At 41.1% G+C, this 17,359-nt stretch overlaps 1 protein-coding gene across 1 annotated transcript; it reads left to right on the top strand.

Annotated features, from left to right (window-relative positions):
- Nucleotides 1-881: 881 nt before the first annotated feature.
- LOC147633982 (uncharacterized) lies at nt 882-2,148 on the top strand. The gene is made up of 2 exons (XM_086805063.1): nt 882-1,360; nt 1,737-2,148. The coding sequence occupies exons 1-2, from the start codon at nt 1,043-1,045 to the stop codon at nt 1,977-1,979; spliced, it is 561 nt and encodes a 186-aa protein (XP_086661189.1). The 5' UTR covers nt 882-1,042; the 3' UTR covers nt 1,980-2,148.
- The last annotated feature ends 15,211 nt before the right edge of the window (nt 2,149-17,359 follow it).

Genomic DNA, 17,359 nt, shown 5'->3' with positions numbered 1-17,359 from the left:
GTCGAGAATTGTAACATGTCATTACCACTCGAGGTACAAAATCTTGTTTCTTCTTTGCCACATATAGTTGTACAGTCTCTTTGTCAAGTTGACGAAGCATATCCCATTGTTGACGTGCTCTTGCTTTGTATTGAGGTGGCAAAAATTTCTTTTTGATGAGCTTTTGGAATTCTTTCCAAGTCCTAGGTCTTTCACGTCCTTACTTGATTGCATTCCATCACAATGACCAAATGATTTGCAGCACACTTGGCTTTGTCTTTCTCAGATAATTCTTCCTGAGAAAAAAAATTATCAAGTTTATTAATCCATGACAACACCGTTTTTGCATCCTTGCTACCCTCTTTGCTACCACAGGTAAAGCCATCACCAACAAGCAGTGGGATGCTTGAAGTCATGAGCCTATTCATGGGCGAACACAAGGATTCTGACCAATCCACTTGTAAGATATTCCACACATTGTCAATTTTCTCTCACAGGTTTTAATGAAGTAAAAGAGCACCTAGGGTGTGTACTCCAGGTATAATGAAGAGTAGACGTGTGTGTACTCCGTAGTACGATAATGCTAAGGTGCCTACAGTTGGGACAAACGCTAGTTCGAAGAGATGCCACCCTATGCACAGAAACCGTAGGAAGGTGAAATGGGGATGCAAGGGCATCCGCCTACCTATATATGTCGTCGTATCAAAGTTGTTCTTAATTCTTATGCATGTGGTCCCCAATAACGGTGTCACGCGTGAAAACGTCCCAAGTTTAGTCTTTGACGTGTTTTCTGCCGACCCGGTCCGAGCTGCTACAATGGCGTTAACATCCGAAGTTCGAACTTGTGAAAGTTACAAAGCTGCTCATAATCTTATAATCCTCGCTTCGTTGTCTTCTTTCTCGCTTCGTTGTCTTCTTTCTCGCTTAATCAATCACTCACTCTGCCTCAGCTTAATCAATCACTCTGCCTCAGTTTAATCGCTTCTTTCTCGCTTAATCAATCACTCTGCCTCAGTTTAATCGCCTCTTTCTCGCTTAATCAATCAATCACTCTGCCTCAGTTATGGGACACCATCACCACCATCACCATGGCCACCACCATGAAGAGCAGCAGCATCATGGACACCATGGCTATGCCGGCGCTCCTGCCGTTTACTATCCCCCTCCTCCCTCCGCGTACCCCCCACCAGCACCTCTGCCTTACGGCCATGGCGCCCCCGACCCTTACAACTACGCCATTCAGCCGGCTCCATACGGCGCCCCCTCCTTTGATCCTTACCGGCAGCAGCAGTTGAATCACGCCATCGCCGACCAGCATCGTCATGCCCGAAACGAGCACGCCGCAGAAGCGGGCGCAGTGGCTGCGGGAGCATTTGCTCTGGTATGTTCTTCCCCTTCTTCTAGGGTGTCTTGAATCTAGGGTTAGGGTTTACGTTTTCTCAATGGCGAATGAGTTTTCTGACTTTTCCTACGGCCCAAGGTCATGGTTTCTGATTGTTACTTGTAGTTGGATATTAAGATCCCGAGGGTCTAAATAGTTTGATGTAGTCAATTATTGCAATAGCAAGCCATGCACCGTTCTTAGGGTTAGGGTTTCTACCTTCTTGATGTTAATGGATGTTGTCATTCCTCTTATGTGCATCGTTTTAAGGTCGGTGTTTCGAAGTAGTATGAAAACCTAGGGTTACTGTGTGTCATGTTTAGGGTTAGAGGTTCTTGTTGTGTGATGTGGATGAGTGTTGTGATCCTGATGGCAGTATGAAGCACATGAAGCCAAAGTGGATCCAGCCCACGCAGGCAGGCACAAGCTTGAAGCAGAGATAGCAGGGGCAGCAGCTGTGGGCTCGGCAGCATACGCCTTCCATGAACACAAAGAGAAGAAGAAGGATGAGCACCTCATTGCCAGCCTTGGCGGCGGCCAAAGTCATCATGGCCATGGCCATGGCCATCACCACAAGCATGAAGAAAATCGCCATAAAAGCCATCACCACTTCTGGTGATATCATTGTCATGGAACATTAGCACCACCACTTTCTTTGTGTTGTTGGATTGTTTACGTTTTGGGTCTCTAATTATTTCTGACGCTGAGATTTCTATCTCAGCATATGGATTGTTATTTCATCAAGACTATCCTTTTTCTTTTTTTCTGTATAAATATTTTAAATTTGATTTCTTCACGTTATGCAGTCATGATGATGACTTGTTTTGCTGTGTGGATGTGAAATTTGGGAGATACTGTGCATTAGAGAGAAGAAATAAATTTCCGAAGCTCGCTCTCTCTACATGAAGTATATGTGTTCAAAGAGTCTACAGTATTTGAGAAACAACTTGACAAGCTTGTGAAAGTAACACATTGTGGAGGCCAAAAAAGTTGTTGATGATAAACCAGCCATGCTTGTATATGAAAAACGGTGTGTCTCAAGATTGAAGAAATTTGTGTGATTACACTAGCTCTGCAGCCATAAGATTTAAAGGATTGCAACCGAGTTACCTTAAGTATATGAGGAAACTGATGAGGAGTTTGATCCTAACATTGTACTTTTTTCCCTCTAAATGTTATAGTAAATTTTCAATTTGGATTTCCAAAAATCCCATTCAAGTAAACTATCTCAATTTTCAACGTCTTTATAAACCTTCTCTAACCTTCAAGTGATTGTCTGTAACAAGGAAGAATATCCTATGGAAAGAAGAAAGCTTTGCACATCAACTATATTCACAAAATCTTCCTCTAGTTATTTCTTTTTATTTTCCTGAATTAACATTAAAACTTTGGTTTGATATGGCTTATTCTTTCGCTCAAATGTCGTGTGCTTTCTTCTGCATGGGGAGCGGGGGGAGGGGGAAGAGGAGGAGGAAAACCTATCCCTTATTTTCAAGTGGAAGTGGCATGTGATTGAGAGTTCAACATTTCCTTACAGAATTATGCACTCATGCATCTTTTTAGTTATCCATTTTTGTTTTCTTCTTTATCATTTAAAATGTGCTTTGTTATTAACTCACGCAATAAAACTGGCGAATGACTTTACCATACTATGTAAAACTAATCATTATATTGTCTTGAGTAGACTAATCATTATATTCTTTAGTAGACTAATCATTATATTGTCTTGACTATAAATCATATAAATTTGCCACATTAGAATGTAAAATCCATTAGGTTAGCTTTATAATTTATTTTGAATGTGAACCAAGTGTTGATAGTGCACACCATTTGTGAGCTTATGTGCCGCATATTTGTGAGTCTTCAAGTAAAAATGGATGATTTTAAACACCTTTTTTAGAATCTTATCTTAACCTATGAATTTCAAAAATCCAATTGTATCAACAACTTTAAAGAGGAAATTGGATGAATTGAAAAGGTCATCATGATATCATGCAACTTTAGGGAGGCAAGAAAATTTGCAATGAAAAGTGGTTGAACTCATTTAAAATTAAGCTACAACCACATAGAGGTCAAGCAACTAGGGTTGGTAGATGTGTTTTGGAAAAGTTATCAAAAAAGTACGGAAAACATGTGTATCTTGGTTGCACTTTTGCATCATTGCATTGCCCAATATTCTCCACTTTAGGTTGGGATTGATATTCTCAATTTTTTGTTGGGTGATGGATGGAAGAGTGTGTATGCAAGTAGTATCAATAAAGTGTGAACTGCTTTGTGGGCCATGTTGGTCAAGGTCAAGGTAAAGTATACAATTTTGTGTTATTATAACTCCCATACATTTACACATGGTGCAAAACCCACATATTAGATAGGGTTATACACCATGATAGTGAGAGTGATTTTTGAGGGAGCTTGGTGGAAGGAGCTTTTCTTGGTTGTCCTCTCTCTCTACTTGAACTCTCTCTCTCTAACTATTGCCACCACCATCTCTGCCCACCACCACCCAGCCCAGCCCAGCCTAGGTCACCCTCCCTCTCTCTCTCTCTCTCTCTCTCCATGTCCCACCACCGCCCAGTCCATACTAACCTCTCTGTCCTTCTCCACTCCTCTCCCCTCCCCCTCTCTCTTCCCTCCCTTTCACTTTCCCACCCTCTCTCTCTCCTTCTCTCTCCTCTCCTTCTCTCCCTATCTCTCTCCCACCCTCCCTCTCTCTCCTTCTCCCACCCTCCCTCTCTCCTCTCTCTCTCTCTCCCTTCCTTCTCCCTCCTCTCCTTCTCCCACCCTCTTCCCTCTCTCCTCTCCCTCCCTCTCTTTCTCTCTCCCACCTCCCTCTCTCTCTTTCTCCTGCCCACCACCCTCTCTCACCTCTCTCCCTTCCTTTCTCTCTCCCACCCACCCTCCCTCTCTCTCTCTCTCATCTCTCCTAACCTCCCTCTCTCTCTCTCTCTCTCTCTCTCTCTCTCTCTCTCATCTCTCCTAACCTCCCTCTCTCTCCTCTCTCCCTTTCTTTCTTTCTCCCACCCTCCCTCTCTCTCCTCTCTCTCCCTCCCTTTCGCTCTCCCACCCTCCCTTCTCTCCTTCTCCCACCCTCTTCCCTCTCTCTCTCTCCTTGTCCCACCACTGCCCAGCCCACACTACCCTCTCTCCTTCTCCCAACCTCTTTCCTCTCCCCCTCTCTTCCCTCCATTTCACTCTCCCACCCTCTCTCTCTCTCCTTCTCTCTCCCTCCCTCCCTCTCTCTTCTTCTCCCACCCTCTTCCCTCTCCGTCTCTCTTCCCTCCCTTTCACTCTCCCACCCTCTCTCCCTCCCTCCCTCCCTCTCTCTCCTTGTCCCATTCTCCCTATACATAATCTCTTTATCCAGATGTTATTACATGTGGATGTTATTGCATATGGATGTTATTATATGTGTATGGTAATCCATGCCCTTTGCACGTGATTTCATAGCATTTAAAGCCTTTGCATGTGACGCCATATCTTTGCATGTGAGTACAATTAACAAGGTGAATAACTTCAAGATTTATACATACAAGCTATCTACTATGCCTTGCGTAAGAAGCAATGAAGAATGTAAATTTATTAAGATCAATAATTTTTCAATTATGATTGAGATCATGGCTTGATTATTTGAGAGGAAGCGAGAGAGAGAGAGAGAGAGAGAGAGAGAGAGAGAGAGAGAGAGAGAGAGAGAAGAACATGATGCTGTCAAACATACAATAAACCAATAATTTGATATAATTAATCATAGCAACAACAAATCCATAATTAATACAAAAGACATGGCGATCTATAGTTGAAACCACTTTATTCCAAAAAAAGGTTATTACATGTGCTTTTCAAGCTCTATCCGTTGATTTTTTTGAGACTTTGTTTTGAGTAGCACATAAAAAGTTATAGCTGTCCGATCAGAGCAGATTTTTCACTTTGGGAAGTTTTATTGGTTTCTTTCTTTTTTTTTGAAAATGATGTAGCCCAACCATCCGATCCATTCCAAATGAGCCGTATCAATATACCCCTTTCACTTCAATTCACATCGTATTGAGCCGAAAGATTTTCTTCCCAGCAGCAAAGACTTGCCCTCACTTTTGGAGCTGATCGCTTGGCTCAAATTAATGCTTCCCGCCGAGAGCCTTTCCTATTTCCTCTTTTGGACTACAATCTCACCTTTGATGTCTCTATATTTGTTTTGATCTAGGGAGATAGAGGGTGAGAGTTTGTTCCTGTTCCTTCTTTGGCATCGAGACCGCCTCCCCTTCTTCAACCTTTGGGTTTGAGACGTGACCAAAGATAACCTCCAACTTTGTGTCACAGTAGGACAAAAATTAGGCATGAACATTGTTTGTATTGATCCCGAAGAGGATGTACTGGAGGGTGTCTTGATGAAGATTTCATTGTGGTGTAGTAAACATATTTATTTGTGAATATTCAAGTGATTGGGTCATGATCTTATTTATAGAAATTATTTATGATTATGTTATGATCTTATTTTTCATATTAAAAAAGAGAGAAAGAGGGTGACAACAATGCATGTTGGGGTTTTGCAAAAATAAGGCATCATTCTCCTCTGTAGCAACGATGTTTATATATGTACAAACCAATAAAGAATTGACATTTTCTATGTTGTGTGGATGAATAAGGTAGTGAAGCGTTTGTAGCCTCAAGGATCTGTACGCAAAACATGAGTTAAGTAAGCTTTGTTGAGAAATGAGAAAGAAATATTAAGAGAGTGATTAAAGAGAAGGACATAAAGAGTGAGTGAGAGAGAAAGCACGACAGGGAGCAAGAGCAAAGAGAAGGGAAGAGAGGGAGGGAGGATAAAGAGCTTGAGCAAAGAAAGGTACTGAAAGAGTGAGAGGAAAAGATAGAGAGAGTGAGCAAAAGAGAGAGAGAGAGAGAGAGAGAGAGAGAACAAAGAGAAGGGTAGAGAGAGAGAGAGGGATAGAGAGAGAGAAGGAGATCCAAGAGAAGAGGAGGTAAGAGAAGGATAGAGAGAGAGAGATAAGGAGATACAAAAGAGAGAAGGATAGAGAGAGTTAGCAAAGAGAAGGGAAGAGAGAGAGGGAGGATAAAGAGCTTGAGCAAAGAAAGGGACTGAAAGAGTGAGAGAGAAAGGTAGAGAGGAAAGATAGAGGGAGTGAGCAAAAAAAGGGATTGAGAGAGAGAGAGAGAGAGAGAGAGAGAGAGAGAGAGAGAGAAGGGTAGAGAGAGAAGGAGGTGAGAGTGAGAAAAGAGATGGACTAAAGAGTTAGCAAAGAGAAGGATAGCGAGAGAGCGAGAGCGAGAGAGCGAGAGAGCGAGAGAGCGAGAGAGAGAGAGAGAGAGAGAGAGGGATAGATAGAGAGAGAAGGAGAGCCAAGAGAAGGATAGGAGGTAAGAGAAGGATAGAGAGAGAGAGAAGGAGATACAAAAGAGAGAAGGATAAAAAGAAGGGAAGAGAGAGAGAGAGAGAGAGAGAGAGAGAGAGAGAGAGAGAGAGAGAGAGAGAGAGAGAGAGAAGGGAAGAGAGAGAGAGAGAGAGAGAGAGAGCCAAGAGAAGGAGGGCATGAGAGTGAAAGGGAGGGAGAGAGAAGAGAGAGAGAGAGAGGGAGAGAAGGAGAGAGAGGGGTGAAAGGGAGGGAAGAGAGAGGGGAGGGAGAGAGAAGGAGAGAGAGGGGTGAAAGGGAGGGAGGGAAGAGAGAGGGGGAGGGAAGAGGGTGGGAGGAGGAGAGAGAGGGTGGTGTGGGCTGGGCGGTGTGGCTAGACAAGGAGAGAAAGAGAGGGAAGAGGGTAGAGAGGAGAGAGTGTTCAGATATCATGCTCAACTAGTGCTACGACGGACATTGATGACCCGCCTGGGTGATAGCTTCCGTATCTACACCACTGGCATGCTTGGTCAGAAAGTTATGGGTGATATGCGGCCAGTGGGATGACAGGCTATGTGACAGCCGTTTTGGATTACTAGAGACTAGCATAGTTATAGCGCCAGCTCATTTAGTAGGGTTCACATTATGGACCGACCCTTATATGTTGTAGTAGTTGAGTACTAACCTATATAGTGTGTACTCTTATCTTTATGTTATATGTTGGTTGAGTAGAGAAGAAGAAGATAGAAGAAAATTCAGCTATCCATCTCTCTCTTATGTCTTGGTCTCTCTTGTGTGTGTGTGTTTGCTTGCTTGGGTTTGAAGCTCTCCCTCTCCCTCTCTCCCCCACATTCTCTTTATGGTATCAGAGCCTGGCTCGTGTGAGAGCTAAGGAGGCAAGCAAGAGGCAAGAACAAGCAAGGAAGGAAGCGGTACTACACGCGGTATTTTCGATAGTTTTCTGGAAGTTCTGTGGTAGAGAACTGTTTCTGCTTGAAATCTAGTTATTGCAGTACAGCAGTGCATTTTGGAAGTGCACACAAGGTTTGCACATGTATTGTTGATACTGGGTGTATGTACATGTACTCTGGTCACATTTGGTGACACACAAGCTGTGCTGAAGTACCGTTACTGTGCAGCAGTTACAGGAGATACTGTTGTATTACAGGTTGCATACAGAAGTTGTTTGTTTGCAAGTTATTTGATTGCTATAGGAAAACATATTTGACGGAATTATTCAGATTGTTAGTGAGAAGCTGGATAAGAATAATTTCCATGCCTAGAAATTCAGAATGACCAATTTCCTAATGGGTAAAGGATTTTGGGATTATGTAGAAGGAGACAATGAGGATCCTCCAGAGTTATCTGAGGAGAATGCCACTCTTGCATATATAAAGGCATTCAAGGATTGGAATCAGGGTGCAAGAAAAGTTATGTACTGGCTTTCAATTAGTGTCACAGATACTATGATAGGACACATACAGGATGCAAACACTCCAGCAGTTGCATGGCAAAATTTGGTTCAGATGTTCCAGACTAAAACAAAGTCAAGGAAGTTGCAGTTAAAGAAAGAGTTGCATACTGTGGAAAAGAAAAGCATGTCCACCATCAATGAATATGCCTTAAAGATCAAGGGCATTGTTGAATCCCTTGGGTCTATCAATGTATCAATGGAGGATGATGATTTGGTGAGTGTCTGTCTGAACGGGCTTGGCAAAGAGTACAAGCCATTCAAGACCTCCATTGCAGTTAGGGAGAATATTCTCAACTTTCGGGACTTGATATCTATGTTGATCATAGAAGAAAAGGCTTTAGGTGAGGATTCTTCTTCACAAAGCAAGAACACATCAGAACAAGACTTCTACTCTAATTCAGGTAGAGGCAGAGGTAGAGGCCGTGGTCGAGGCCAAGGTGGTGGCCGACAAGGAAATCAGAATTCTAGACAACAACAGTCCAATGATTCATAGTAGCAATCATACACAGGTAGAAGAGGCCAATCTAGAGGCAGGGGGAGCTGTGGTTGGCAGGGGGAGCCGTGGTTGGCAAAGAAATCAAAATGCAAATAGCATAGAGTGCTATTACTGTGGCAAACCAAGACACATGGCAAAGGACTACTAAAAAACAGCAAAATGACATTAAAAGTGGGAAGTTGCAGCAAGGCAACTATGCATCATCTAGCAAACATGGAGGTGATGACAGAAGTGAGCAACTGTTTGTGATGCAGCACATGCTTAGTTCCATAATAGGGGATGTGTCAAGATCTCAAGATATATGGTATGTGGATTCTGGCGCCTCTAACCACATGACCAGTCATGCTGAGTGGTTTAGAGATATGCAAAAAAATTAGAAAAACCAGGTTATGTAGAAACAAGTGATGATACTGCGCATCCCATTGCGCATGTTGGTAAAGTGCCATTGTCTATGTAGGATGGCAAAATGAAGTACTTGGCTAATGTACTTCATGTTCCGAATATTACAAAGAACCTGGCATCTATTTTTGAGCACGGTCTCTGCAAGGTTTAATCCTCAAGGATGCTTTGTGGAAGACGTCAAAAATAAGTGTCGCTTGGTTGCAAAGGGTAACAGAAATGGTAGGATGTTTACTTTGGATGTGAACATGCCTGAGATAAAGGCAGCCATGTTTGCGCATGGAACAGGTGTCATTGCAGATATTGACATATAGCACAAGCGCATTGGTCATGTGAATGTACAGCAGAGCTGAAGTCTATGCAGGTCCAAAATATTGTTGTAGGTTTGCCAAAGTTTAAGGTTAACGGTATGCATAAGGTATGTGAAGCATGCCAATTTGGTAAGGCTTTAGGTGAGGATTCTTCTTCACAAAGCAAGAACACATCAGAACAGGACTTCTACTCTAATCGAGGCCAAGGTGGTGGCCGACAAGGAAATCAGAATTCTAGACAACAACAGTCCAATGATTCATAGTAGCAATTATACGCAGGTGGAAGAGGCCAATCTAGAGGCAGGGGGAGCTAAAGAGGCCGAGGTGGTTGGCAAAGAAATCAAAATGCAAATAGCATAGAGTGCTATTACTGTGGCAAACCAAGACACATGGCAAAGGACTACTACAAAAAAGCAGAATGACATTAAAAGTGGGAGGTTGCAGCAAGGCAACTATGCATCATCTAGCAAACATGGAGGTGATGATAGAAGTGAGCAGCTGTTTGTGATGCAGCACATGCTCAGTTCCATAATAGGTGATGACAGAAGTGAGGAGCTGTTTGTGATGTAGCACATGCTTAGTTCCATAATAGGGGATGTGTCAAGATCTCAAGATATATGGTATGTGGATTCTCGCGCCTCTAACCACATGACCAGTCATGCTGAGTGGTATAGAGATTTAAAGCCTTGGTCGAGAAGGAAAAAGGCATGCAAATAAAACGCCTAAGATCAGATGGTGGGGGAGAATATTTCTTCAATGAGTTCAGCGATTTCTTGAGAAAGCAGGGAATCAAGAGGTAGTTTACGTACAGGTACACTCCCCAACAGAATGGTGTTGCAGAAAGTAAAAATAGGCACATTGCAAAAGTAGCAAAAGTAAAAATAGGCACATTGCAAAAGTGGCACGTGTCTTGATGAAAAGAATATGCCACAACTTTTGGGCAGAAGTAGTAGCAACTACTGTGTACATTATGAACAGGACACTCACTATAGCTGTTCATGGTATGACTCCTGAATAGAAGTTTACAAGCATAAGACCGGATGTGTCTCACTTGAAAGTGTTTGGGTGTATTACATATGTACATATTCCTGATGAAGTGAGAACAAAGTTGGATCCAAAGGCAGAGAAATGCATCTTCATTGGTTATGCTATGGAGCAAAAAGGTTATAGATGTTATAACCCTACCACTCGTGAGATGCGAGTAAGCAGAGATGTTGTCTTCAATGAGATAAGTAGCTGGTATACACCAATAGTGAAGGCAACAGAAGATGCAAATGTAAGAAGTGCTGATGTTGCACCACATGTAGAGCAGCAATCATAGGTGCTGAGTGGGACCAGGGGAGTCCTCGAGCAGTGGATCCCATGTTAGCCCATGGTCAAGCAAGTTGAGGAATGATGTAGGTACACATGTATCACATAAAGGGAAGGAAAAGGTAGATCAACCTTTTGTGCCTGATCTGTCAGCAGGTCACTCATATGTGGATGGTGACTCTAGTGGCTCTAAGCAGAGCCTTGATGATGAGCTTGGCATTCCGTATGTGGTTACTCCTAGTGTAAGGAGAACCAGGGCTGTTTTGAGGACACCTAGTAGTGTTCCAAGTGTACGCAGGTCTACGAGGGTTAGATACCATGTTGACAGGTTGAGATATGATGGATATACAACCCATCATTATGCTTACATGGTAAAAGCGATATAGAAGGCTGAGCCCACTTGCTTTTGAGCAGGCAATTGGAAATAAGAAATGGGAAGATACCATGGATGAGGAGATGGCAGCATTGGATGCAAATGCATGGATGCAAATGCAACATGGGAGTTAGTGCCTTTGCCTAAGGAAAAGAAGGCAATTGGATGTAAGTGGGTGTATAAAGTTAGGCACAATGTTGATGGTTCAGTGAGAGGATACAAGGCAAGATTGGTTGCCAAGGGCTTTGCGTAGACTTATGGCATAGACTATGAGGAGACATTCAGCCCGGTTGCAAGAATGGCAACTATGAGAGCTGTCAGTGCTATGGCTGCAAACAAAGGGTTGGTCTTTACATCAAATGGATGTAAAGAATGCTTTCTTCCATGGTGATTTGCAAGAAGAAGTATACATGATGCAGCCACCAAGTGTTATGAGAGTGATGCACATCCAATGGATTTTGTGTGCAGGTTACCCAAAGCCTTGTATGGCTTGAAGTAGGCACCGAGAGCATGGTCAAACAAGATCGGGGAGTATCTTGTTACCATTGGATTTCAGATATCCAATGGATTTTTCACTATATGTGAAAAAGATAGATAGAGGGATCATGCTATTAGTCATCTATGTGGATGACTTGATTCACTGGTGATAGTGATGTAGACATACATGATGTCAGGATGCTTTTGAAGCAGAAGTTTGAGATAAAGGATTTGGGTGAGCTATGGTATTTCTTGGGCATAGAGGTGGTGAGATCACCTCATGGCATTTTGCTATTGTAGAGGTAATATGGCTTGGACATGTTGTCCAAGTATGGTATGACAGGCTGTAAGCCTATTTCAGTGCCATTGGAGTAGAATACAAAGCTTTCTGTAGATACAAGTGAGTTTTTGGAGGACTCCACTACATACAGGCGCATAGTGGGTAGTTTGATCTACATGACTATTACAAGGCCAAACTTGAGCTATGTTGTTGGACTTGTGAGTTAGTTTATGCAGGCCCCTACGAAGCCACACTTGGATGCGGCTAGACTGATCCTTAGGTACATAAAGGCCACAGTTGATTATGGACTTTTCTATGAGGCTAGTATAGAGATACAGTTGCATGGGTACACATATGCTAATTGGGCTGGCAGTATTGCAGATAGGAGATCTACCAGTGGTTTTATGTTCTCATTTGGGAGTGCTGTTGTGAGTTGGAGCAGTAAGAAGAAGCCAACAGTTGTCTTGTTGAGTACAGACACAGAGTACAAGGATGCTGCTATGGTAGCTTGTGAGGTAGATTGGTTTTTCAAAAGCTACTTGGTGACATGGGAGAGCCCGTGGGATAGGGCAGTTGTCATATATTGTGACAACATGAGCAGCATACAGTTGGCCAATAACCCAGTATATCATGCTAGAACAAAGCTCATTAAGGTGCATTATCACTTTGTGAGGGAGAAGGTTCTAGCACGAGATGTAGATCTGGTATATGTCAGCACAGAGGATCAGGTGGCTGATATCTTCATGAAGGCATTGGGCACAGAGAATCTCCATAGGTTTAGGACTTACTTGGAGAAATGTGTGGAGTTGAGCTTGAGGGGAAGTGTTGAGATATCAAGCTCAACTAGTGCTACGGCGGACATTGATGACCCGCCTGGGTGATAACTTTCGCATCTACACCACTGGCATGGTTGGTGAGATTATGGGTGATATGCGGCCAGTGGGATACAAGCTGTGCGTGACAGCAATTTTGGATTACTAGAGACTGGCATAGTTATAGCGCCAGCTCATTTAGTCAGGTTCACATTATGGACCAACCCTTATATGTTGTAGTAGTTGAGTAGTAACCCATATAGTGTGTACACTTATCTTTACGTTATGTTGGTTGAGTAGAGAAGAAGAAGATAGAAGAAAATTCAGCTATCCATCTCTCTTGTGTCTTGGTCTCTCTTGTGTGTGTGTGTTTGCTTGCTAGGGTTTGAAGCTCTCCCTCTCCCCCACATTCTCTTTAGAGAGAGGGAGGGTGGGAGAAGGAGAGAGGAGGATATAGCCCACCCACACTCTCTTTCCTAGAGAGAGTGAGACAGGGAAAGGGAGGGAAGAGAGAGAGGGGGAGGAGAGAGGGGGAGGGAAGAGGGTGGGAGAAGGAGAGAGAGGGTGGTGTGGGCCAAGCTGGGTGGTGGTGGTGGTAGCAATAGTTAGAGATTGTTCAAGTAAAGAGAGAGGGAAACCAAGAAACGCACCCTCTAAATCTCCCTCCAACCAAGCTCGCTCAGTGACCATCCCCCATGCTATTTGGATGAGAAAACTTGAAATTTATTTTCGAATCCTTTTTTAAAGAGTTGTTCTACACATAAGCACATTACATAAGTATGCATATAGAAATGCCCATGCTCAAGAGGGTTTACACAAGGTGGTGGGGCATCAATTGTTGCCCCACCATCCTATCACTAATAAGCCAAAAAGATCAACAAAATTTAGTGGTAGTAGCTTATAATTTTGAGAAATGTTTATTCAATACATCATCAAAGTTTTGAAAGTTCGTGAGAAGTTTGATAAATTGTAATTATGATATTCAATGGTATGTATGGTCCTTATGCTCCCTTCATAAGCTCCTTCACAAGCATTCATAGACAACAACCATGTCTATATAGTAGGTCCATGTAGTTGGGTAGGGAGTAGGGTAGCAAGTAGCATGGGCTGAGAGGAAGAATGAGCAGTGTTTTAAAAAAAACCCGAGTTTAGTATAGTTTGTAGCTGAATATTTTGAAAAATACCTTTAAATTTAAAACTTGAAGGTACAAATACCTCTAGATATTGAGAAGTTATAGAACAAAAACCTCTAGATTTTAAGATTTTTCTTTATAAATAATTCCACAATTTGTAGATAAAGGTTTCCACTTTTTGAGAAAATACTTTTTCTAACATTGATGTGGAGGACTTGGGGAAATTCTACATGAAAAGATGTGCAAGTGCATAAGTATATGTGAGGAAAATGTGATCATTGAACTCTCAATCACCTCACACGCAAAAGAAAGCACTCGATATTTGAGTGAAACAATAAACCCTATCAAACCATTTTTTTGTCAATTTATGAAAATGAAAAAAATGACTAGATTCTCGTCGATCGTAAGCTTTTTTGTAATTTTTTCTTGAATTGTTCATTTATAGATAATATACCTATGATTGAGGGCTCCATAAAAGCATTTTTTTAAACCGATCAAAATAAGGACATACTTATAAAGTAACCAGGTTTTCTAGGCTAAATTTACATATTTTGCCAGTGTTTTAACTAAAAACACTGGCAAAACTAGTGTTTTAACTTAAAACTAGTAAATTTGAATCATTTCTACAGCTATGTGCCCTAATCGTGGGTACAGTCCTCAAAATTATCAGAAACAAGCTTGCTTGCTTCTGACCCCATCTTGAAAAACAAAAACAAAATTCCTTTAGAGTCAACTCTGTTTGACTACCTAGCTACATCTGTCCTCACAGCCCTAATTCATGGGAATAAATAGTACATCGACTCTGTGCATGTCGGACGCCCAGCTATGCATACGTATTGTCTATGACCAGGCGCACGTTCTTGCATGGCCCTAGCTACCCAGCACCGATGTGTGATTGTGTGTAACGGCAATAATAGCTCTGGTCCAGTTCCACCCCTTCGTCTTAACTTGAAAGTTGAGGGTTATATGTCCAAGTTAACAAAGAAAAAAAATTTTCTAATAAATAAATTGCAAATTTTAAAATGTAAATTTTTTTAGTAAAAAAGTGAAATTTTAAAAAAAAATTTGACATGTGATGCAACAATAAGTAACTTTTCAAATTTAAGATGTTACAAAAACTTAAATTAACCAAATATCAAAGTTTCACAGACACAAGTCTAAAAATCTTGACTAATTTCAATGATAAATAGAGACTTGAGTTACAAAAAATTAAGTCCAATATACTTCAAACTTCTAAGTCCAAAATATGTTAATGAAAGCTTTCACTCAATCTACATGTATATAAAAATGTCTTGATGTCTTTGCTCCATCTCTCCACAATCCAATGGCATCTGTAAAATCAAAACACATGAGCGGAGGACCTTCAGTAGATATTTGCATGAGAACGTCCATACTTTTAATCGCCAAACAGTTTCTCAACTTGTTTTTTCTAATGTTTTGTGCACTGAAACCTCTTTCACATACTACAATGCTATAACATTGCAACTTGTGCCAAAGCAGGTAAGGTAGGATACTTAAGATGCCACCTTCATTTTTTCCAATGAAACTCCATGTGCCTTTGAGAGATTTCACTCTCCAATCAGATGCACCTTGTACCTTAAAGACATGGAACTCCTTTCTTAAATATCTTTCATCTATCATTACGTCAATCTGAGTTTCGTCTTGTAATGTGATAGCAATTCCATAATGTTTAACGAATGCATCTAATTCAAGTGCCCTATAGCTCTTCAACTCATTGGAAGAAGAAAACCCGAGGAACGAGGATATTAAAATTCTTCAAAATGGATGAACCAGAAAACTTGATTTGTAACTGTGATCTAACTTCCAAAAATAATTCTGTTTGAAAATTAAGAGCTTGTGACGAAGGCAAAAGGGCGACAAGCATCACAGGCCCCACTTAGCTTAAGAAAATAATGTAGGGTTAATAAAACAACCCTCTACACATATGTAACTGATTACATACTACACAATAAAACAACCCTCTACACGTATGTAACTGATTACATATTACACAATACTCATGAGTCACGAGTGATGGACAGGTGGTGGCCTCAGTTTTTGAACATACATCAAATTTCCACCCGCCGGCAAGATAGCAATCATCATCATGAGACTCCATGGGCGAGCGGCGATAGTGGCCTACATGGAATTTTCACCCGCCAATAATAGCAAGACATCAATCATCAACATCAGACTCTAAAGCATCTCAGAAACATTCATCTAGAAGTTGGAACTTTTAACTTGGGGTATGGCATGTCCCATGGATCATCTCACTTTTATAGCAACATTACCCACCTGATTTCCATGTGGCTTTATCCTACTGGACAACCATCTTAACCCTAAACCCTTAAAGATATTGTCAAACCTTAGAAAACCCTCTCTTAAAAATATTATACCATGTAAAACCTTTGTAGTTAAATTTAGTGTTATGAAAAACCTTGAGCTCACCTATTCTTGTAAGAGATTTACTTTAGGTCTCAAATTATGTGATTTTTAAAAATTTTCAAATTTGATTTTTACAAGTGAGCTCCAAATATTTGCAGTTTTGTTATCTCACTGTTTGCAGGTTTTCTATGAACAGTGTCTTATTCCATGTAAGCATCACATGCATTCTGTTTTTTAAAATGTTATTTGATTAGTTATTTTAAATCCTAAGCACGTGTGTGCGCAAGCATGAAACATACACATTATATTTTAAATCCTATTTAAAACACACACACACACACACACACACACACACACACACACACACACATATTTTAAATCCTAAAAACACACAAACACGCATACATACATATATAACTTAAATCCTATAAAAACACACACCACACACACATATATATACGTTAATTAATTACTATGTTAATTAACATACACACATGCATGCATATATATATGTTATGTGTTAATTTTGGCTTGATTAAATAATTTGTTAATTATCACACACATAAATATATATATGTTAACACACCAATAATGATTACGTTTTATATATAATAATGGAAAACACACACACACACACACACACATATTTATTAGTTAACACACATACGTGCACGTACACACACGCACATACATATTAATTAACACACATACGTGCACGTACACACATGCACATACATATTAATTAACACACACACACACACACTGTACACACATACACATATGTTAATTAACACACACACTGTACACACATACATATATGTTAATTAACACACACACACACACACACACACACACACACACACACACAAAGTGACACATGCATAATTACATTGAATACATATAAATATAAGGGTGGATGTTGTTGGCAATCACATAGGTTCAACCATGGAGCTATGGAGGATGAAATCTCTCTATGGTTGAGGAGGAAGAAGAAGAGAGAGCAAGTTGGGCACAACACAAGGTGATTGTATTATGAATGAATGAGAATGAGATGAATGAACCACCACAAGTACAATACCCTTTTATAGGCATTAAATCCTATCTTTTGATTCCAACCAAGAGGTTGTTCACACCTAGAGTATTCACACCAAGTTGGCTATAAACGTAATGATCGGATGCCCATATCGCCAATGTCACATGGTATTT

Source organism: Cibotium barometz, chromosome 11 (genome assembly GCF_041138505.1).
Source record: "Cibotium barometz isolate CiBa-2024 chromosome 11, ASM4113850v1, whole genome shotgun sequence".
Lineage (NCBI taxonomy): Eukaryota > Viridiplantae > Streptophyta > Polypodiopsida > Cyatheales > Cibotiaceae > Cibotium > Cibotium barometz.
This window is presented reverse-complemented; position numbering and strand designations above follow the sequence as displayed.

Coding starts and splice junctions, on each gene's coding strand:
- LOC147633982 (XM_086805063.1), top strand. CDS start 1,043: ATGGGACACCATCACCACCATCACCATGGCCACCACCATGAAGAGCAG. Junction 1,361..1,736: donor CTGCGGGAGCATTTGCTCTG/GTATGTTCTTCC, acceptor TCCTGATGGCAG/TATGAAGCACATGAAGCCAA.